The 23,055-nt window shown below is 40.1% G+C and overlaps 4 protein-coding genes across 9 annotated transcripts; 2 read left to right on the plus strand and 2 right to left on the minus strand.

Moving 5' to 3' along the window:
* The first annotated feature begins 339 nt into the window (after positions 1–339).
* LOC135167942 (transcription cofactor vestigial-like protein 4) lies at positions 340–9,077 on the plus strand. 5 transcript variants are annotated; one of them, XM_064131677.1, is made up of 6 exons: positions 342–1,116; positions 1,737–1,859; positions 2,549–2,633; positions 7,532–7,693; positions 8,063–8,269; positions 8,384–9,077. In XM_064131677.1, the coding sequence occupies exons 3-6, from the start codon at positions 2,576–2,578 to the stop codon at positions 8,458–8,460; spliced, it is 504 nt and encodes a 167-aa protein (XP_063987747.1). In that variant the 5' UTR covers positions 342–1,116; positions 1,737–1,859; positions 2,549–2,575; the 3' UTR covers positions 8,461–9,077. The 5 variants fall into 5 exon arrangements, with proteins under 5 accessions (XP_063987748.1, XP_063987747.1, XP_063987749.1 ...); XM_064131678.1 differs by lacking the exon at positions 1,737–1,859 and having other exon boundaries at positions 340–1,116; XM_064131679.1 differs by lacking the exons at positions 342–1,116; positions 1,737–1,859 and adding an exon at positions 2,268–2,343.
* A 4,510-nt stretch (positions 9,078–13,587) lies between these two features.
* On the minus strand, positions 13,588–18,998 carry LOC135167917 (sorting nexin-13-like). Of its 2 annotated transcripts, none has more exons than XM_064131635.1 (4): positions 18,939–18,998; positions 16,550–18,216; positions 15,241–16,452; positions 13,588–15,162 (listed from the first exon to the last, which is right to left on the minus strand). In XM_064131635.1, exons 2-4 carry the CDS (start codon positions 18,214–18,216, stop codon positions 14,835–14,837), a joined length of 3,207 nt encoding a protein of 1,068 aa, XP_063987705.1. In that variant the 5' UTR covers positions 18,939–18,998; the 3' UTR covers positions 13,588–14,834. The 2 variants fall into 2 exon arrangements, with proteins under 2 accessions (XP_063987705.1, XP_063987704.1); XM_064131634.1 differs by lacking the exon at positions 18,939–18,998 and adding an exon at positions 18,737–18,932.
* A 90-nt stretch (positions 18,999–19,088) lies between these two features.
* On the plus strand, positions 19,089–21,647 carry LOC135167934 (tRNA (guanine(37)-N1)-methyltransferase). The gene is made up of 3 exons (XM_064131666.1): positions 19,089–19,183; positions 19,576–21,089; positions 21,164–21,647. The coding sequence occupies exon 2, from the start codon at positions 19,643–19,645 to the stop codon at positions 21,056–21,058; it is 1,416 nt and encodes a 471-aa protein (XP_063987736.1). The 5' UTR covers positions 19,089–19,183; positions 19,576–19,642; the 3' UTR covers positions 21,059–21,089; positions 21,164–21,647.
* Positions 21,456–23,055, minus strand: LOC135167937 (opsin, ultraviolet-sensitive). The gene is made up of 5 exons (XM_064131671.1): positions 22,767–23,055; positions 22,476–22,691; positions 22,010–22,391; positions 21,759–21,943; positions 21,456–21,654 (listed from the first exon to the last, which is right to left on the minus strand). The coding sequence occupies exons 1-5, from the start codon at positions 22,988–22,990 to the stop codon at positions 21,552–21,554; spliced, it is 1,110 nt and encodes a 369-aa protein (XP_063987741.1). The 5' UTR covers positions 22,991–23,055; the 3' UTR covers positions 21,456–21,551.

The raw sequence follows: 23,055 nt of genomic DNA on the forward strand, positions 1-23,055 counted from the left end.
CAGAAAGACATTCAATTGTTGGACAATCTCACGATCAGATAGAATGAAAAATAGACTACGGACATTCCAATCGAGAAAGCTATCGCCCCTCCACAGACATCTAAAAAAATCTAACAATTGTGTCTGACTAGAAGAAAACACTAGAAAAAAACGACGTGTCCTTGCTTGGAGTAAAGTCTCCTGACCTCGTAGCACGACTCAAGAATGGTGTGAAAGCAGTTCCAAATGCGTTCGGAATTAGAATATAATTTGAATCCGTCAGAATGCTGGTATGTGAATAAGTTAGACCAATTAAACATATTTAGCTACTGTCGGGATTTTTTTCAGGTTTTTTAACGGATGGGGGAACATATCAGAGGAACTTCTTCGACGGTAAAAATGATTGCAGAGGTCCCCTACAATTACTGTCCTTATTTCTGAAATTTCCGTACCAGCGACGTCTAGGGACCCCAGAGAATTTTTATTATGACAGTAAATCAATTAATTAACATTAATTGAAGATAAATAGTATCGATTGGAGGGAAATGGCTGGAGCTGTACTGGAAAAGCCAATTTTTCCTCAGAAATTCCGATACAATTTCGTGGGAGGTTATCACAACAATGTGGAGGGGGTTAGCTACAACCTCCTCCAGCGACATCTGTTGGCAGTGGTGCGCGTGATTTCCTCGCGAGAGTCACTCTCGAGATTCCTCGCTATAGATTACCTTACGAAATTCCGTGCATTCCAGTGTAACGTATAAAGTGGTAAAACTCTTTCGTTATAAAAGAAGAAAATAAGGTAGTTGAAAGCTGGGTGAGGTGGTGCGGTGGAGGGTCAGGAGGGAGAGATAGGTAAAGGCAGAAGGGAAATACTCGTGTGGATAAGTTGCTCGTGTCAGACGTTATATGCCAACCCCGTGTGGTACCGTCCGCCCGCATACCATTAGATTTTCTCATTCCGTTTTCAATGGAAATAAACGGAGCGAAACGTCTACGTTTCACCGGTCAATAACAAGAGCCTTCATTCTTCGTTATTATTTTTTAAACAATTAAGTTGAGTCGGTGGCAAGTGTCAAGTGTCTTGAGGAGTTGCTGAAAATTATTGTAAAAAGTGTTTGGATATTTATTACACATCAGGTGAGTTGAAACTCGCTTTTTCGTTGTGCGACATTATTTCGTTTTAACCAGAGGAATGCAAGGCCTTACCTTTTTAACGCTACGCCGCATTCCTTTATTGATTTGTGCCGAGGGACGTATGCAGTGGCCGCTGTATTTTATTATACGTTTTTTTTTCAGGTTAATTCACTGATTAATTCGTTTTCATTAACAATTTGTCCTTTTTTATTATTAACTTGAATTATTCGAATGTATCAATTGTCTTATGAATTCAGGACTTTCCACTTTGTTCCTTTCATCAGCCAATTGTGCACATAATAATTAAAATAATAATAATAATAAAGGACAATGAGAATCCTTTTTTTATTCTAAAGAATTTTGATTCGTCGATTGATTCAAACGAATAGTTTTCCACGAACAATTTGTCGATTTTTTAATGACTGAGAATCTTCTTTTTTTTACTTAATCACCAGTAAAAAATATAAATAAAGAAAAATTATCCATTCCTTTTTATTATTAGAAAAACTCAGCTCCTGAGGCCAATGGTTTTACAAAAATTACAGGAGCTTGAGAAATTATCGAAATAAAATTCGTCCACTCAACAAAAATTTATAATTCATTATTTTTAACATTGTTCACAGCCCCACACGTGTTACCACGTGTGTGCATCCACACACGGGTAATATCAAGCGTGTCATCGTCCTACGTTGAAAGGAATTCATTCAGAGGCGCTTTGTTTATTCCTCGGGTGAGGAGAAAAATCGGTAAATTTCGTCGTCAATTCGTTGATTTTATTTTTAAACAATTGCATCCACTTCATACCAGAATAAATTCCCCTACGGTTGGAATTATCCGATGCTGCGGATATTTCGCGCCGAAAAAAAAGCGCAATCGAGGTATTAAATTCCTCCGCTGTTGGATTGAAATTAGGGGGGGTGGGGTGGGTCTGAGAGGGGAGGGGGGCGGTTGATTCCGTTGGAATTTTGTTTTTCATTTCGATATATTTGTGGTTTTTGGACATGCCTCTTGGGATACGTATGCGGAAGAACGACCCCGTTTGTTTTAATATTGTTTCGATGAGAATGTGATGTTTGAAGTATGTTGAAAAAGGGGGGAAGGGGGGGTGTGGGCTGGGGGGAGAGGCACTCCGTGGCCGCGAATACGACGGAGTAGTATACGTAGAGTAGAGCCGAGGTGGAGACGTTGCGGAGGAGTCAGGGGTAGAGGGGAGAGGCCGAGGAGCTCCTGGTGAGGGGTCCGCATTCCACAGACAATGTCACGTTTTTTTAATCCCCATATTTTTTCGATTTTATTTGTGACTGCTGGCCTTTCCGGGGGATAGAGGGAGGGAGGGTTGTGGGGGACCAGGGATTTGAGGGATTTTTTAAAAATTTTGTGGGGATTTTTTGGGAGTTGGGGTATGTAGACTGTATTTGTGGACTTTCTGTTGCAGAAGGAGAATTTAAAAGACGAGGAAAGTATGTCGGCTGTTGAAAGTGCTCTCGATGTCCTCTCCAGGGCTGCCACGATGATGCAAGGTCAGTATTTTGACGGCGCGGGGGTTGATACGGGGGTGACATGAGCATGGGTGTTTTATTTTTTAAATTGGATCTGAGGGAATTTTAGATTGCAATTTGATACATTCAGTTCCTCTGCAGATGAAAATCCTCAACCGAGATATGAAAATTTATCGTAAAAAACTCCCACGCATATGTATACGTGTCGAAAACTATTTGACACATATTCACGACATGACATAAAATTGCGACAGGAATGTCTGTCCACTATCTGTGAAATATATCGTTTCGAGCTAAAACAAACATTTTGGGCTGACACATGTAGGTGAGAAATTTTTTATTCACTGGCAAGGAACCTCATGTGCTCCATATCGCACTCTCGAGTTCCAGTCTTTTATCGTTATAAATTAATGGAAAATAATTTTCGAAAAACATTCAATAGTTCTAAGAGGAATCAGTCGTCAATAAATTGAGTAGTTACTGATTCCGAATTTATTTGACTTTCATTAGAGAATAAGTAATTAATCGATAGTATAAAAATAGCGTTAAAGTGCGAATCAAACGTGAAATTAGATTTTTTTATTGAACTTAATCGATTGATAAATTTTCCGTAAAACTTTCTCGCGTGTTCTCTTATCGAAAATCCATATAGTTTTTTTCCATTCCCCAATCCAACTCATATTCCGGTAAACATATGTATCTTATCAACGGGAGTTATTCGTCACATGTGGCAGATGAACACATATACATAATGTGCGAATAGGGAACTAGTACATATGAACTGATTACATGTCAATTCTATTTTCATTCAAAAATTAATAACCTCATAACCGATATCTGAGTATGAGATATTTATTTTTACTGGCGACGATTATTTATTGACAGTACAAAATTTACATTATATTTCGTTCATCTCTGGGTGAAATATATCGTCCATTTACTCGGTCAATCATCAGTTGGACTAATAATTTTCCAGAGTCAGAAATAAATTCATGTTTCCACATATTTCCTCACATACCGATGGACAATTTTCCTCACGAGCTGTTTTGGATTCCTCAGGGGTTATCCATAAACATTCCGAGTGATAGTGATGTGGCTAAATTTGAAACATACGTAATTTCTCTTTCACTTTAAAAGCGTGCGTCGTGTGAAAATTCATTGGATGCCTAAGCGATTTCGCCATGAATTGACTCACAGTTGAGATTTTTTCTTGGATTCGATAGATAAGAGACGGAGTTTGTTTTCAAAGTCGTATCTCCTTGGTATTTTTTCATTCTTTCCCCCTTCATCGAGATAATTCTCAATGAAGAAATAATAACGAGCCCCAAATTAATTCGCAGTCCCATTATTTTCATCAATTTAATAATCATTTTGGTTAAAAAAAAAACTCTTTGAAATCAGGATTTATTGACGGGTTAAATTCTAGTCTGTACTTGACTTTATTCCACTTCCCTTTGGAGTAATCTCAATGAACAATTGTAGTCGTTAGATAAACATTAACTGTTGCAACATCAGCCCTGCCAATTGGGAAATGTTGATTGGTTTTGTTCCCGTGATTAAACTGAATTTAACGATGGGAAATCTTCTTAGAACCCCACATGTTAACAAACATCTCTATTTTATCCACTGGTACAAACAATCGTTGCTTTCCAGTGATGTCTGTTTAGAACTACTCTTTCATTTGATTTCCAGGTAGAAACACAAAATTAAAATTGCAATGCCACTGAATTTTTAGTTCTTTCCAATCCTCTCCGGTTTCTCTTTGTCTGTTTCCTTGTGTCGCAAGATAATTTATCGTTAACTCCACTGATTCGGGGGAAACGCGATGAAGTCAGAACGAAAAATCAGGGGAGGGGGAGGGGGGTATTTACGAAGTTGCAGTGGTTTTTATTTGCAAGAAAAAAATATTCCAACTATTATTGATAATTTAAAATGATATTCATTTATGGGAAAATTTGGTAAATTTTTTATAAACTGTCATTGCCTTCGTACAGTTCAACCAATTAAATATTAACGTCAACTGAAAAATGCCATGAATATAATACGTCAGTGGAGAAATATTTTCACGAGATTATAATGTTTTTTGTTTTTAACTGATAGGTACCAAGAATTCAGAATGTGATTTTTCAATGCCTGGAAACGTTTATTTAAAAGAGATTAAGCGGAATTCACGGATAACTTTATAGTTAAGACGAATTAAAATTTGATGAATTCTTGAGAGGATGTGAGAGGGGAAATCATTAATTCAGCGAGATGTTTATAGTTTTTTAAATTACATAAAACGCGGAGGAATTTCTTTACGAGATAATAATGTTTTTTAATCGATAGTTATTAAGTCCCGGGTATGTTAATTATCCCGTAAGATGGAATAGATTATTCGAAATTGATTGAAATCAATTAGAAAGAAATAGTAACCAAAAAATCTGTGGAATCTATATATTTTTCCATAACCAACCATCGAAGTAAAGTGATCACCATCGAGAGATTAATTTTCCTCACAAAAAATGAGCCTTCGACGATGGAAAAAAAAACTTTATAAATAAAAATTCAACGACACGAATGAGAAATTAATTTCTCCAACCCCTCAGTGCTAAGAGCCCCGGAGCAACTTTTTATTAAAAAAAAAAATACATATACACACATAGTTTCAGATGGATATTCGTCTACCTGAGAATAGCCGAGTCAGCAAGGCCGCGTAGGGCCCAGTGGGGGAAGAAGGGGGTAGAGTAGCGGTGGGGTGGGGGGTGGTAGTCGGCCCCGCGATGCGGCAGATGAGCCCGCGTTGAAGATGAATGAATGAAAGTATAAGACAGTCGTAAGGAGGCATTCAACAAAACCACCACTCCATCCAAAATTCAAAAATACATTCTACCTCCACCAGCCCCCGTCCACTGATTTTTTTTAACAATTCAATTGTGCCGGTGTGATTGCATAAAGAGCTCATACTTTTTTCATTTATTTTCATTTGTCTGGTGTATAATGCCTGCGGTTTCTCCAGCACCAGTGAATGCATGTCGGAAAGATTCAGTGTTTTGGTTTTTTATCTCCGTCAGCAGTTGATATTCACGAGAATTCCCGTGAATTTAACTTACCGAACTGAAGGAAAAAGTGATTTATAGAATTGTGAAGTGCAATAACCTGAGGATTTCTAGTTTAATTGATTGTTGGTTAATTTGTCTGGGGAATAATGTCGTCGGTGCATAGTAACCATCACGTCAGGGTGGGAGGAATGGGGAGGAGTCATTATCTCTGGCAGCCCTGGCTTAATTTTGATATTAAAAAAATATTCGGTAGGTATCACGTACGAGGATCATTAAGACAATAGACAAATAGGCGAGTGGAGAGAGACATTAATAAATTCGCATGACAGCCAATTAATTTCGAAAATCGTCAAAATCAATGGGGAAAAAAATACTTCTCCTCTTACTCAATCAAATATTTAACAGTCGGTTCATATTAATATTTGATTTACAATAAAAAATAACTCCTGTTGCCTCCGATGGACTGGGTTTTTTTTTAATTTTTCTGTTATTATTCCCGAGGCCTTCGTGACGCACCCAAATTACCATCTCCGATACTTCGGTTTTCTTTCTCATTGATTTTCGTGTGAATCGCCTATTGAGTGATGTGTGGAGGGCTGCACCGAGGGTATGGGAGAGTTAAAAAGTTAATTGAGACTGGGCGATGCACCTGGGGGGGGAGGGGGAGACAGGAATAACAACGAGTATATCCGAAAAACGTATCCCACCTTATCCTCGAGAGCGTTCCATTCATCTTTCCAGCATCCCATCGTCCTTTACGAAAAACCTGTTTCGAACTGCCCCACCGTGCATCCTCTCACAGCTATTAGGCACTTCCTGTCCCGTCCTGGGAACCAAACGTTGCATCTCAAACTACTCTTCCCCATCGTGCCTTCTCCCCACCTTTATTTTACCCTTCTACGGTTTTTTTTTTCGTGCGTGAATGGAGGAGATACAGAGTTTAGGATTTTTTGAGATTTAACATGCAGATGGACATTCTCGAGGGCACGCAGCGAGAGATAAGAGAGGAAAGTAGGGGGTGCATCAATTTTTTTACCCCATTTCACCGTTCGTTTTACGTTCTCGATTATTTATGGTATATTCCATCGATTTAGGAATTTTTCTCAATAATCTGGTGATTGGGAATAATTAATGAGAATTAATTAACTTTTTTGGCGGCAAATATTTGGGAAAACCGGGAAAATATGTCTTTCTATTATGAGCCTGTGGAATTTCCCATTTTTAATTTCCTAATTTATTATTATTCCAGTCAATTCAGGAATATCCATTAAGTCTAATTAATTCTTCATCCATTACAGAGGATGATTGCGTACTAATGAAATTTTTTCGTCTCGCAATCGAACGATTTTAGAAGAGAATATAAAAAGACCTGTTTTATGACTTATGAAATTTTTAATAAAAAAGTCCCGTCAATTTTTCTTTTGGAATTATTCACTTCGGTGAAAGAACTGACTCGTTCTGTTTTCGTCACTAATTACTTTATAATTTACACCCAGAAATTTTTCCTCCCATCTGCATTAAAAAACGAAATGAAAGTCCACTGGGATATGAGATGACGTAAGATCGGTTTAGATTGTCCGTTCATTATTGAAAGAAAATATGAAATAATTATTTCTCCGTGAGAGGAACAAAATACTGTGAAAATTTCGAAATTAGACTCAATTGAAAATTTTCCCAAATAAATCATTAAAAAATAGATATCATTGGAATATTCATTGGAAATTTTTTTACTTCGAGAATTTTTGCAGTTGTAGAAGAATGATGATTCATTCAATATCAAATGAAGAAACGATTTTTTTTATTTTTCCACACTGCGATAAACAAGAATGCACGAGTCAGGAGACGATAACGAATGGTTTTTGGTATTTATTTGTGCAGAGGAGAGGCCAAAGACGACGAGTCTGCATAGAAAACCGAGCAGTGCGTGGCGACGAGAGCGTAGGAGGGATCCCATTCAGAGTGAGGCCCTCGATATGTCCGCTACTCGTGTCCATCATCACACCAGGCCCAGTGTTATCGTTCCTACTGCACCTCAGCCTGGTACGGAATACAAATAATCTCATTAATTCTCACTCAGGAATTCCATTCACGAGAGCAAAGTTCGAATGACTGTCGTCGTGATACATCCTATATTTTACAAATTCAAAGCTGAGAAAATTGTTTATCTTGAATGACTAATAATAATCCTGATAGTCGAGTGATTCAAGGGATGGAAAAGTCACGAGTTTCATTCAGTATCACTGGAAAATGAAGTTGTGACTCTTCCCTCGTTTTTAAAGAACGTTTTTGCTGAGTCAGTGATTTTTCTGGAACTGTTGGATTTTTTTATCAAATAAAAGAATTAATTAAAGTACTGATAGTGATTATCAATGGTGATAATTGAACGGTCTTTTATTCTCCTCATCTCAGGAGCGACAAGTGATGATACAGCTGTGACACCTACCCCAAGTGCAACCCCATCGACGGCGATAGGTGGCCAGAGAACCGGAATTAGAAATCCAGCGGGTGTTAGTGATCCAGCGATAGACGAGCACTTCAAAAGATCCTTGGGCCTTGCAGAGTACGCGGCAGTTTTCAATGCATCCTCCAACGCCGACAGGGAGACGGGACTCAGTGGTGATTAATCCCATCCCCGAAACTCCTCAATCCAATAAGACTCCCTCGCATTTTTTAATAATGCGATTGTAAGGCGATTGAAATTCTTTGGTAAAAGATAATTTGTCTTTTCAGTGGACGATCACTTCGCTAAAGCCCTCGGTGACACCTGGGCGAGGCTGCAGGCGAACGGAAACAAAGAGTCAACATAACGAAAGGGGAAAAAATCATCGAAAATCACAGGAAATGTATCTGAAAAAATTTAATCCCCTCCTTCTTTCCATTAGTTATTATTTAGCTTCTAACTCACCAGCTAAATAAGTACTTTAGGGTGGTATAAGTCTTACCAAGTGTCTGATGTACCCAAGTATTTCATTAATTTCCCACTTCACTAAAATTTAGATGAGAAAAAAAAATGCTGATGACTCAGTGAAGTAATCCTAGGATGTCAAAAGTCAATTATACCGAGGACGTTAAAAATATGTTAAATATTGTACATAAAATAATTACGAGACTCTGGTTCCTCTGCAGCTGTCACAGTTGTTGCTAATTGCGAAGTAAATTTATTTATTATCCAATTTTGAAATTCCGGAGTAATACATCAGTAGACTTAAGATTTTGAGATAATTGGAAATATGAAATATTATGGAGTTTTTTACACAGCCAGGTGTATCAGTTTACGTAATGTAAGGATAATATTATGTATCGAGTATACATTGTGATTATATAAATATATATTGAGGGAATGTATCCGAGGTGATCGGTGGATAATTTTTCTGCGTTGACGAGAGGATAAAAATATTGAGGAATAAATTATAAACAAATATTATGTGACTGGGGGTTAATTTTTTATCAGTCCATTAATTTGTTGAATATTCTGAATATTTCCTGCACTCTGAGGTATTTTACGCTGTGTTTTGCCTGCTATATTTTACCTGTTATAATTTGTCATTCTTTCTACTTGGAAGAGTACCAAGAGGAGCAGTACTGATTTCAAATGGTGCTAGGACGTTTTAAGGGAACCCCAGCACTCACAGAAGTCAGTACCTCTGCCTTCTCACTGATCATCGATTCGTCAATGCTTTTAACCCACCTCCAACGCGGTTCGTTCAGTCTCTCACGGGCCAAGGATCTTCTCCGTGTTTTTTATTCCCCTCGAACCGGGAAGAACAGGCGCACGAGAGGAGTGCAATCAGGCTTTTGTCAGACGAAAATTTAAATCGTTACATTTCACCACTTCACAGACGATAAATAAATTTCCACACAGTAAACTAAAAAAAATAGGTATGCATCTAAAACAATAATTTCATGCACTAATTTTTAAATTTTTTATCCTCCTCGGGATAAATTTTTTAATGTTCCGTCATTTTTTAATCGAATAAAACTTTACATTAAAATCATGGACTTCTCCAACTGTTCTAAATTGTTAAAGACGCGCTAGGGACGACATAGGTGGGCCCCAAGAGACGAGCAACCGAGAGACACTGTCCCAGGAGCGCTCGGATGGCTTCCTATATGCTGGCAGCCTGTTCACTTGCCGTAAAGCAAAATGGTAACTTAATATTAGACTTGAATATAAGTACGGTAATCCCACACCACAGTCCAAAGTAAGTCTACACCTATCCCGACGTCCTTCCTCCCTCCCTCTGGCCCCTCTGACCGACTGTTTTTTTTTCTCCTCTCCTTTTAATTGTTCCTTTTTTTCCCCTCATTGTGTCTGTCGCCCGCCCTGAGGTGTAATAATGCCACTGGGTGGACACTGAATCCTGGGCCCTAGCCAATTGCAACCTCATCTCCGTTATTGTCCCATTGTTTTCCAACTTTTGTAGTTGTGTTTAGTTCTGGGGGTTGATTTTTAATGGAATTGTAACTGAATATGGCTCTAGGATAGAAGTTGGTGGAACACATTTCGGAATGATACTGTGATATTGAAGGGGAAACGTGATCTGAGGTTTTCTAGTCCTTTGGAGTTTTTTTTCGTGTTTAGACAATAGGGCACAGTAATAATTGTGGTGATATCATTACTGAAAAAGTCAATTGGTTTATGAGGAAATAAATTGGTGGAGAATCGAGGGAAATGTTTGCTTTGGTTTTCCACAGTTCCATTGATTAAGTGATCCAGTAATTAGTATCCATAATTTAGTGAGAGAGAAGAGAAGTGCATGAAGTTATGCCGACCCAGTATTTTCTCGGGAATAACAAATCCATTGATCATTTGTTTATATTTTACATCCCAGGCGTATCTTGTTTCGGTACCAGCCGGTTGACCACAGAGTCTGCACGGCATCGTTTTCCTCTCCTTTTTATTTCAATAACCCTTTTTTCCCCTCTAAACCGTAACGCTATCGGCCCCTCATGGTTCACTTGGTTGTAAACTAATATATATCCTATCTCCCCAAGCTCCAAACAACGAAACCGGAAAAGCAGAAAAATTTAATTCTGAAAAATTAAATGAGCTCCTAAAGAGATTATTTGTTGCGTTCTTGTTGTCAGCCAGCCAGTAAATTTTTCTTGTTACCAGGACGAGTGCAAAATTTACTTAGCAAATGCTCTAAAGACTTTTAAGCCACGAGCTTTTGAATATAAGTTAATTAAGTTCTCCCAAAAATTTGTTTTTGTCCGATCCGAGGAACGCCTCGCGACGCCGTTTGCCTTGCATCGAAATCCCCTGGATTCCACCCCCATTTCGTGGTACATGAACATCAACTCGAAATAAAATCTCCCATTACCAGCCAACTGCCAGTCCCCACCCCTCAAAAACGAAAATCTTATGGATTTTGTTATCAATATTTAATTTTTAATTAACTGGAAAAATCGAAGTAACTTAAAGTTTCAATAACTTCGGATTGAATGAACCAATTTGGACGAGACACATCTCATTTTAAAGGTATCTTAATAAGCTTTAAAATGAGATGTGAACCGTGAAATTCGACTCTGCCGTTTTCGAGATATCAAAGTTTGAACACGCCTCTTTCAAAACTTCACTTTCGTCTAAGTTATGAGAAAAAAATTACTGAGATCGGAATCCAATAGAACTTTCCAGTAAAGTCTCAAAGTACAATCTCACCCTCAGCTGAACCTCCACAGTCCCAGTTCCACCTGGAACCAGTCAATCCGTAAAACACCGTCAAACCATATCCGTTAACCCACATTCTGCGTCGTTTTTCGGCAGTAAAGTGCAATAAAAGCGCAGGACATGCAATTTCATTTACCTCGCAGTTGATTGGCGCTTGCGCCGGCCAATGTCGTCCAATTCAAACTGCCAATTCTCTGAAAAAAAAATCACACACACCTCATTATCAAAATCCGCAAGGAAGGAAGTGCAACGCCTGAGACAAAAGGTAGGAAAAAAATCACAGTTAAAATCTCAACAAATGATATTTCGAAAAACGTATAACCGTGGAGCATAGCAAACTCGTAAACTCGGGACACGACTGATCGAGTGACCGAGGGGGTAGTCATCGCGGGGAGTAAACCCCTCCTGTTTCCATACAGCTTGTATAGAATTACGGTTTGTGCTGCTGTGGTACTGGGACCCCCGTTTTTACTCCTCGTCGCTTTTTTTCCCCCTTTTGGACATACGGAATGAAGAGAGTGAGCTGACGAACGAGAGAGCGAGATGGAGTATGGAACATACGAAGACCGAGAGGTGATATTGGGGGGCAACGGACATTATTGAAGGGGAGAAGAAGTGGCCCGCCTTTTTCCCCCCTTCAGCAACCCCCTCTCTAGTCGAGCGTTCCTTTATTCTCATTTCTCTCTCACTCCCCCGGTCCTTTTTTTTTTCCACTGAGCTCACGCTCGCGTGAATCATGCATATCGATTTTCTCTGGTTTGTGCAGGAGTGGAACACACTGGAGGGATCTCCAGCCGCTGATTTCCAGGGCTTTTGGTGAGTTTTCGGGGGCTGACATGGCCGATTCCATGATCTGTTTTTGCGCCGCCATTGAGGAGCTTCTACCCCCCCGTACATAACCTCAACTTTCTGGGCGACCGAAGGATCGGCCAGGGGATGGTCAGAACGTCAAGGTAAGCACCCCTCACACCATTACCAAGACCTAGGGTCTTTTTCCGGTCTTATGGACACATTTCAAGGGCATTGATTCGGTGCTGGTGAATTTTGTCAAAAAATGCCAGCATTTTCGGTCGAATTACCTGGAAGTTTCCAGGATTTTTTGTCAAGCGTTCAGTTGGGATTAAATAATTTGTTTTCCACACTGCAATATGACGATTTGTACGGGGGTGGAGATGCGGTGGGGTGTGTTCCTGGGGTTTTGTTGTTTAAAACTAGGGAGGGGAGCATGATGGGGTTCTGGAGATGTCGGGGAGACTTCTCCCCCCTCTGGTTCTACCCAGGAGACAGGATATTTTATCAGATTAGCGATCACTTTTGGTGGAAATGGGATTATCCGTCAATCCCGGAGGTGCACTCGCTGGGGAAGATATTGGATTGCGCAGGGTAATGGGGATTTCAGGCACTAGTGCGGAAAACATTTTCGGGTTTGGCACAAAGGGCGCTATAATACAAAGACAATTTCCCTGGGATCTTGTCATTAATTTATTTTTAAAGAAAAAAAATAATCCGAATGAAGAAAAATAATTTTTGTCTGTAAAAACGTGACGCGCTCCCCCTCATTTTTCGTGATATTCTCAGCACTCTGCAAGGCCCCCGGCTTCCCCAGAATCCCCTTCACGTACCTCACGCACATTTGATTCTCTTCAGCACAATGCCCATCCGCCCTCTCTCTCTACCGCCCCATTTGGCGAAGCACTCCTGCGCGTTACAAAACAGAGGATTGTCGATCCTCTTGTTCCACACGTCCTTCCACCGGTGGATGAAGATTGGTGTAAAGGGTGGGAGGCTGGCTTTTTGTTTTTTTTCTACGCTTTTTCATGCACAAGGGGGGCTAAAACTCTCAATGATCGAGTAATAAGGCCCCCTTTGTCTTTGCGACTCCAACTGTTTTCTATTATTTTTCACATTCAGGAGAGGGGAGGGGAGTTCTTTATTTATGGTGTGGTTGAGCAATTTTGGATGATTCAATTGTTGGTGATATTAGGATTAGGCTTTATGAGTTCAGTATTGTTTATGGAATTTGCAAAACTTTTTGGGTTAATTACAACTCATAATTGGTTGTAGAAAATGATAAGAAAGGGCAAGGGTGTCGCAAAAACTATTAAACAATGATATACTGAAGAATTGATCAAGTGAAATGTCATTTATAATTTGGAGAAAGTCGGAAATGAAAAATGTTTGTGTTGACATTTGATCTGTTGACGAGGGGAAAATTAAAAACTAATTAAAGGCAATTCAACATCCAATCACTCATCCTTCATGTTGTATAAAGATTTTTTTTCCATTTATTTTTTATGTAAACACTTTATATAAGCTGTAACATTTTATACATACGACATTGATATACAATTCAATAATTTTATTTACTTACAATAGTCGAGTGAATAATAGGTAAAGTAAGTCAGTCGTGCAAACCCCTGCACTCATCATCCTTTACGTTAATCATTCACATGATGCAGGATTTATAATTTATCTATAAGATCTGAAGACTATCACCAATAAATGAATACATCCAAAAGTGCGGAGTAACATTTGGATCGAGATTAACTGATTTTCACACGTAAAATATGCAGAAAATAGACGTTAGTTGAGTCAGTGACTGGAGTCATAAATTCGGTTGTGAGTTCACTGAGAAATTTATTAAGAGGATAACTCTTCTCTCGTCAGTGTATGGTTTAATGGAATGCTTGAACATGCTTTAATCACATTGTTTGAATTATAGGCAATCAGTTGAATCTTTAATCTACAATATCTTTTTGGCCACGATAAATAGTCCACTAGTTTACGATTTCAACGAAAGCTGCTGATGATTACATGAAATTTTAAATAGAAAGCGATTTTGAACTTTCGTTTTGTTCCCTCATTAGTCATTTTTAATTTTAGTTGCCTCCAAATTGCTGAGTTCATACGCAATTCCATTCCAGATGCCATTGAATTCAGCAGTGAAAATTTAGCTATCAGAATTTTTAGCTCTAGAATTTTTGGCTGCCATATAAGTCACAAAATGTATTTAATCTCTCTCAGGCTCAAAAACAATTCCCAGAAATTGATTTTAGTTAATAATGCATCGCCTTGAGATTCATTTTTTTCATTCACCAATTTTAAACAGTAAAAATTGGCCGTTAGTCAAAGATTAAAATTTAAGTTATTTCGATCGAAAAATTTAAATAATGACATTAATCTGGATATAACGGTATTTATAACAGTAGTTGGATTGTGCCTGAATGTCCTTCGAATTTTCTTTCGATTTCGTTTCAAGTTTTTAGCTCAAATTATATCTCTCGAATTATGAATGAAGAAAAAAAATCGAGAAATATTTTTGCTGAAGCCATAATTTGAAACCGAAATCTACGAACATTGGAAGAAGAAAAGCACATGAAATAATATTTAAATAAAAAAATATAATACTTAGAATGAAATATCTACAACAAATCCGAATCAATGTCATCATTTTGCTTTCCCACACGATCAAGACATATCACTAGATCGTCTCTGCTGATAAAGCTCCTGTCAAGAGTTCGTCTTTTTGCTCTTGACCCTCGGCGATACTGAGTATAATTTTCTAATGATGGTAACTAAGTCGTTCTGGGGGAATAAATTCTCAATAATACCTTCTAGCAGAACATAGAGCAGTCTTCTGTTGAGTACGGGACGTTGAAATAATTCAAAAACACGTAATAGTCCACATCGTGTAGTTTCACTACCAATGATATGTTTCAATTCGTCTGAGAGGCAAGAGAGGAGGGCGATTTTAGCTGCAACGCGAGTTCGATTTTTCGTCTCGTTGTCTCGTGGAGGTCTAGCCTCTGCTCTGGCCCCATTCGGCCACTGGCTTTGTCTGAAGTGAAAAAAATTATTGAGAGGTGACAAGGCCCACAAAATTCCAATAATTGAAAGACAAATGAACAGAACTCACTTGAACAACTTCAGATAAGTAGCAACATTTTTAGGGCTCGTCAGTAGTGAGACATATTCAACGATTCTCCTGTTCACAATATCCCCAAACATCGTCCTGATGATCTGCCTTAAGAGTGTGACGATTCTCCTCCTCAGCCACTGATTCCTGACCTTGAGATCGAACACTTCGTCCATCAGGAGAAGAATAATTCTTAACGGAATATTGTCATCGGTCTCAGCATCGATTCCCGCCCCGACCTTGACGCTCTCATAGAGAACACTGTTCTTCCTAGAGTTCCCAAAGAACTTGCTGATATTATCCATGACCCCATCGACAGTGCTGAGCATATTATCAGGCATAGTCTTGACAGCCTGTGTCACACTCTTCATGGAGGTTTTCAAGGGGTTCACCAGTGTGTCAATGGTTCTGGAAATTTGCCCCCCAGTGACTCCCTTGTCGTACTCCCCTTGCTCCAAGAAGGCCAGCAGCATGTTCTGCAGGCCCATATGTCCATCAGTGATGGTGGGCTTCGTAAGCTTGCAGAGCCATGCATTCAGCATCGCCATTCTTCTCTCCAGGACAGTTCTCTCCACGTTGTGGAAGGCTTTCTTCGCCGGAAAGGGTAGCTTCGCCAGGTCGTAGTACTTCTCCTTGATCTTCTGATGGAGATCGTGGAAGTCGGAGTATCTCCGGTAGATGTGCCACTTTTCCTTGTAGCCAGAGTCGTAGATCTTGGCGACAGCAACAGCGTAAATTCCATAAGTCTTACCCCTGTCACTAACGACCCCGGTCTCAATGATCTCCGCTGTGATCTCGAACCTCCCCTGCTGGAGCTTCTTGATGGCATTCTGATCGCAGGCTGTGTCATCGAGTTTGATTATCTGCTCGGCATGGCCTTCAAGATAGAAGGACGCCTCCTTGCCCTCGAGGATTCTCCCCTCGACGTCGAAGGGCCTCTTGCAGTTGCCGTCAGCGTCGGTCTCGTCGTAAGCCGCACTTTCCCGCTCCATGCTCGTCAAACTGGCTGAGGAATTGGAGTTGGATTTTACACTGTCACCACAGGAGTTTTTGACATGATCATTCCCGGGGAGCTCATCCATCGGATCCAACTCGTTGTTCATGCTTGACAGGCTGATACCATCCAATGACTTGCTATCATCCTCCTTCAGGAGATCCAATTCAGCCAGCAGTTTGACGTAAGACATGGAACGCTTGAAGGAAGGAAGGAACCTGCAGGGATTTTAATTTTTTGGAAAATTGTACAGAAAATTCCAGGGAAAAAACTGTAAATTGAAAAATCGTGATAGAAACAAAATTCCCAACAAACCTATCCTCGTTCTTCAGTTTCTCATGGCAGCAACTCTGCAGCTCATCGAACCAAGTCTCCTTGACAGCCTCCACCTTGATCCTCACCAGTAAATTCTTCACCAGGTTATCATCCAATTGAAGTCGACTGACAGCTTTATCGCCGAGATATTGCTGATGGATTTTTAGAGCAGCCTCTTTTAAATTCTCAAGATTAACATTCTTCCTCTTGGACTGATTCGGCTGACCACCCGTGTGGAGCTTCTGCAGCTCGATGTCCGATATCTGCTGTTCAGCCGACACCCTCCAGCCATAAATATTTAAGTAGAAGTACAGATAAGCCTCTGCGTTGACGCTCGTCATGTAGTCGATGAAATAGCTCAATGCAATGTTGTTCTTAAGTAATTCGTCGAGGGGTAAGTTGACGAGTTTGTGGCCAGGAACGAGGAGACGATTCCAGTCTGGTGGTACACCAACGCCATCAGCCTCGTTGTCAAGACCATCCTGCATGCCGACTATCCTCGTCTCAAGGATCTTCTTCACGTACAGGAGACTGTTTAACTGCTGTTTGACGGTCAGATCATCATCACCCCCGGAATCCTTAGACCTCAGGTGTGCAATCTCGCTGCAGACGATGTTCTTGGTGGCAGTCAGCTCCTCCAGGCTGTCTGTTATCCTTATTATCGTTAGGAATACGTCGCTGGGGAGCGTTGAGTCTTTGGTGCACAGCCATATGCAAGCCTGATTGATGTAATCCGGATCCGAGAAGAGGTTCAGCAGGGGGATGATTATGGCGTTCACCAGGAGCTCCCGGAGGATGAATCTCACTGTCAGACAGTCGAAGTCGGTCTTTGGGAGGAGTAAATACAATAGAATCTCGGACAATTCTCGCAGGAAGGTTAGCTCCTGCTCCTCGTTCGTACAGACCAAATCACGACTGATCAGGCTGTTTTCCATTTGAACTTCCAAGTCAAAAAAGATATTCTCGAGGTCATCCTCATCGCGGCAGTCCAGGGGCTCCGTCAACGACGTCAAATTTGGAATGTAAAATTTTGACTGGGAGTACCAGGAGATGTCCGTCTCGCTCTTGTTTCGCCTGTGACTTGGGGAACGCTTTGGGGTGCCACTGGAGTTGCTCGAGCTCGTCTTCGGAGCCTTCGGCGGTTTCATCTTTGCACGTGCCTGGCGGTACAGACGCATGTGGGATGCTGCATCATCGACTAGACGAGTCGTCAAGTAAGGAATCCAGTCCACGTCCTTCACACGATTCGCGATGTTGATGGCGATTTTTTGAGCTGTGTCACGGACTGAACGGGGAAACTCGTCGTCATTGGTTAGAACGCTGTACCAAGGCTCCACGTAGTCACGGAGAACGAAGTCCAGGATCTCCTGGAGGGACTCGTCAATTATTGGACTACCTGTGACACGCTTATCCAGGGTAAAGGTGACTTTGGACTTTGAGAGTTCATCAATAGTACGCTGCAGTTTTTCAGTCTTCTTGAGTAAGTTTTCTCGGTTAAGTTTGATATTTTCCTCGAGGGTTGGCGCATATTTTCGATATATACAAATTAATGTTCCTAAGATTACGACGAGGAGGCAGAGAATTATTTTAATTACTGTTCCTAAACCGAATAGGGCTATCAGGAGAATCACAGAGCCTCCAAGTCCACTGTATATCACCAAATTCATCTGGGAAACAATGAATTTTAAAGATTATTGTTATTTAAAGGGGCTGGGCATCCATGGGCTAACTTTGAAAAATTTTCATTTCCTTTATTTATTAGAAAAAATTTTTTTCTGGAAAAATATCTCTTGGGGCATTTGATTTGGTTCACTAAAAACATAAATTCTCCTCAAAACAAATTAATTCCTCATAAAAAATACTGGGTCAAGTCCTGATAAATCCCCTCATCACCAACACCACTATCAATATCCCCCCAAGAATCCGAAAAAAAATTTATTATCAAAACAACTCCAGAGCATTCGAAAAAACACATTGATAAGCTCGTGATTACGGAGCAAAACTGGATAAATCTCAAAGGCCTAGTGGCATCATCACCAAACAAGCCAAACGCAAGCACAGATTAATGATTTTAAAAAAATAATGATTGTCGCGAGTTCAAGCGTCAAGGAGACACATACGGTTCCTCACGTATCGATGAATTCCAGGTGTAAAGGCAGGTGTAGTTGAATATACAATTGCACATACCTTTGGATTACCAATTGACCAGTGTATCTGTCCACAAACATATTTCCTCCTCAATATGCGTGATTAATGAATAATCAGTCACCTAATCAACGGTTTATTTACATTTCTCCACGATACAATAGCTGAACAGCACGTATGCAACATTATCACGATAATAATACGTCAAAATCACGAGTGTCGCAAACTGTAGCACTTGTCTTACCTTTATTATTTATCACCGGCAATTTTTCGTCACATTTTTACGTTTCATTCTTAACGAGGGAGTACACGATCGTACATACCGACAGTCGCGTTATTATCATCTGTAGAATACTGCGCATACGCGTTTTTTTGCGCAGCCGTGCTATGGGAAATTTCCATTGGTTCGAAACCCATTGAGTGGGCGGAGCCACTTTCTAACCTCAAACTTACACGTGAAAGTTTCAGTGGATTCGCAGTGTAAGACAGGTAAGTGTTTTTCGATAATTATTGTAAACAGTAATGAACATTATTTCCAATTAATATTGTTCATGTCCATGGGCATTACTTGAGGTGCAGGGGTCAGGATATTTGGAGAAATACTTGTGAAAATTCCATTTTTTTGTCTTGTCTTTTCTCCTCTAAATTTAATCGATGTTGTTGTTATTTCTACGAATATCTGGACGCCCTAACCTCAATTGTAATAATCAATTAATTTTGTCGGACACTCGTCCACTAATTGTCAATAAATTTGAGGCTATGTAGCATGATGGTAGATTAAACTCAACACGTCAGACATTGTTAATTGATCTATTCATTAGTAACAACAATACAATAAATAATAGCAGTGCATGATGTGACATAATTTTGAATAATTGCAGGGTTCATTACAGCATTATTTCAATATAAATAGTGTACTAATAAGGAGATTGTGATTGACATTGTCTGATGGGTTGGAAACCCTCATCAATTCTAATATCATACCTCCGACTCTATTGTTCTACAATGGTCTTTTCACTGTCTCCACCGGCTTCCGTCAAGGGAATGACGACCCTCGATCGTGATAAATTCACGCGTGTCCTTGAGGTTCCCTGTTTGGAATTAAAAAACATAAATCAAGATGAGATAATGCCGATCATTAAAAAATTTCTATTGAAACTGAGACGTTGGAAATCTGTACAAAAAGTGGACGACAGTTTGATCGTTTACCTCAACCCTGAGATGGTGGAGAGAATGGAGGATCTGAGCGAAAGAAAACGAACTTTTTTGTCAAACTACTTTCACGCAATTGGCAAGAGAAAAATCACTATTAATTATGAAAATTGGACCGCGGAGACCATCCTCGGTGCTGTCATTCCCGAGGACATTGGAGTTCCCAGTTCCTTCACAAAAATCGGCCACATTGTTCACGTAAACCTCCGGGAGAATCAACTACCCTTCAAACGATTAATTGGCGAGGTTTACCTAGACTTCGTAGTTCAGGCAAAAGTCGTTGTTAATAAACTAAACAACATTGACACGGAATTCCGAAATTTCTCAATGGAAATACTCGCTGGCGAGGGCGACACAGTGACAACAGTCAAAGAAAATGGCTGTCAATTCACTTTGGATTTTGCCAAAGTCTACTGGAATTCGCGATTGAGTACTGAACACGCAAGACTCCTGGAGTACATGAATCCGCGTGATGTCCTTTATGACGTCTTTGCCGGGGTTGGCCCTTTCGCGGTGCCTGCAGCACGAAAGGGCGTCACGGTACTGGCGAACGATCTCAATCCAGAGTCCTACAAATGGCTGAAAGTCAATGCCCAAGACAACAAAGTCCAGGGCTTGAGCGCTTTCAATAAAGACGGTAGGGACTTTCTGAGGGAAGACGTTAAAAGACATTTGTTGGATCGAAGGCGTAATAATCTGTATCGACCTGTACACATCGCCATGAACCTTCCAGCTCTAGCAGTGGAGTTTCTTGATGTCTTTCGGAATTGGGCCAACGATGAGGAAATCAAATTGATCGTGAGACTTCCCCCTCTCGTTCATGTGTACTGCTTTGTTAAAGCGGGCAAGAGTGAGAATGTCAAGGTGTTGGCGAAAGAACTCGTTGAACAGCATATTGGCACTGATCTTTCGCTGTCATCGCTTAGGGCAATTCAGTATGTTAGGAATGTCGCACCGAATAAAGAAATGATGAGGGTGTCGTTTTATCTGACTGGAGAAATTATGAAGGGTGAAAGACTCGAGGAACCGGCGGTTAAACGAATGAGAACTGATAGTGGTGAAATTGTAGGTGATAATGGGGAAAAACAAAATGGCGCAGGCGAAGACGAAGAATGTATTCAAAGTGGTGAAAAAATCGTCGTTGAAAAGTAAGGGGATAAACAAAGAGGACACCAAAAAGAAAGTGAGTTCAATATTTTTTCTCTCAGTTTTTCTGGTGTTTTAAATTCATTGTCAATTATTTGATTCGTTTTCCAGGGGAATTCCCATGCTCTGAAGAGGAAGAGCACTGACAGTATCAAAATTATTGACCAAGAGTTGGTGAATCTAAGAAGCAAGGACCCAGGAATGCAAGCGACAATCTCGACGCCATCTCCAATAGCCTCGAAAATAATAAAACTAGGCAAAAAAGACAAAGTCAAGGTTGATCTCAATGATCATACCCTCAAACAACTCCAGATTTAAAGAAAAAAAATATTAATTAATTTTGTATAGATGTATACATATAAAAAAAACTAAGTTAACTACAATCTTTTCTACAACCAGTAAATATTGCCAGGAAATTCTTTATTACAATTGATCGAGTGAACATTAAAAATCAAAATTGGGATTCAATCAATCGACATAATGGTTGATTCGTATTCGTTCAATTGGGTGAATTCACTACTTCTGTGGTGCTGCTCGCTGTGTCTGATGGTGGTGGTGCTTCCTGAAGGTCCAACCAAGGTAAACGTTTTTGAAGCTCCAATCTAGGGGAATAACATTTTATCACAGCCCCAGAATGCAATATTTTTTCATTCTGTTTTTTTAATGTGTCGTTTCAATTGAAAATTCACTCGGTTGGGTAGGTTACCTGTATTTTGGATGACTTATGGCGTAAACATACGGGTCTAGACATGCCACAAATTTACAAGTGCACGCGGGAATCATTGTTACACCTGGGGTCAAGAGACTCTTGTTGCCAAATGCACCAATCATGGCCATCACTCCATATGGCGTCCACGAAGCGACGAATAGAAAGCAAATAGTAATTGCAGCCTGCAAAGGGTCATTGGCAATGTGATAGTGATTGATTCTCTTCTAGGTATTCTTAGTTAATTTTACCTTGGCTATTCGTATCTCGGCCGATTGTGCATGAGTATTGGCATTACTCCTGAGACTCTCGACATTCATTTTTTTCGCCTGCTCCCGAAGGCTCTTCTCATGATTCACTACGTGACTGACAATTTGGCTATAATAAAAAATAATGAGCAACATTGGTATAACATATGAAAATGTAAAGATTGTTCCAACAAAGTAACGGGTCTCAGCCGTGTCTGTGAGGTAATCGAAGGTGCAGGTTGTGAGAAATCCTTCTGGGGCGAATCTTCCCCATACACCCATGACTGGCATGAGAGCCCAGGGTATCACATAAACCCAAATGAGTACGATGAATAATAGCACATGGCCCTTGGATAGTTTTCCATCCAGGGGTCGTGCAATTGTCCTAAAATCCGAATTTTTTCTTTAAATCATAATAACGCTGAGAACAAAATCAATTTTTTTCTCACTATTAAAATTAAAAAATTGCCTGTATCGGTCGAATGCTATAGCTGCATTTGTAATCGCTGCGCCAATTCCTGACAGTGTTCCCATAACACCAAAAATTTGGCATCCAAGATTACCAAGAGCAAAGCCATTGTGATAGGAGTTGTAAATGAAAATGGGAGTTTTCAACATCATCATAAAATCGCAGAATGCCAGGTTTATCACAAACATATTTGATGGGGTTCGCAGTGATTTTGCACTGAAATAATAATTAAAAATTTCACTACTGTGGATGGAAAAATTATTCTTAATATTTTAATGAAATAATACTTACACACCAAATATCCATATGACAAGACCATTGCCCAGGAGTGAAACAAAAGTAAATCCTATGTATACAAGAGCCAGAAGATAATGAAATGCGGGTTTTGGTTCGGGATAGGCCAGCCAATGCTCTGGTATGTGAATCAACTCCTCAGGAGGTACATTCCAAGCCAGTAGACGTGGCGGACCGGCTGGAAGTATCCTGGCTTCCCAGTGCAGGCTGTCGTTCAGCATGCTCGATAGAGTAATCGCCTGTGCACTGATGGCCCACTCCCGCACCTAACCGACTTTTTTTAAAC

Source organism: Diachasmimorpha longicaudata, chromosome 12, assembly GCF_034640455.1.
Source record: "Diachasmimorpha longicaudata isolate KC_UGA_2023 chromosome 12, iyDiaLong2, whole genome shotgun sequence".
NCBI classification, from domain to species: Eukaryota; Metazoa; Arthropoda; class Insecta; order Hymenoptera; family Braconidae; genus Diachasmimorpha; species Diachasmimorpha longicaudata.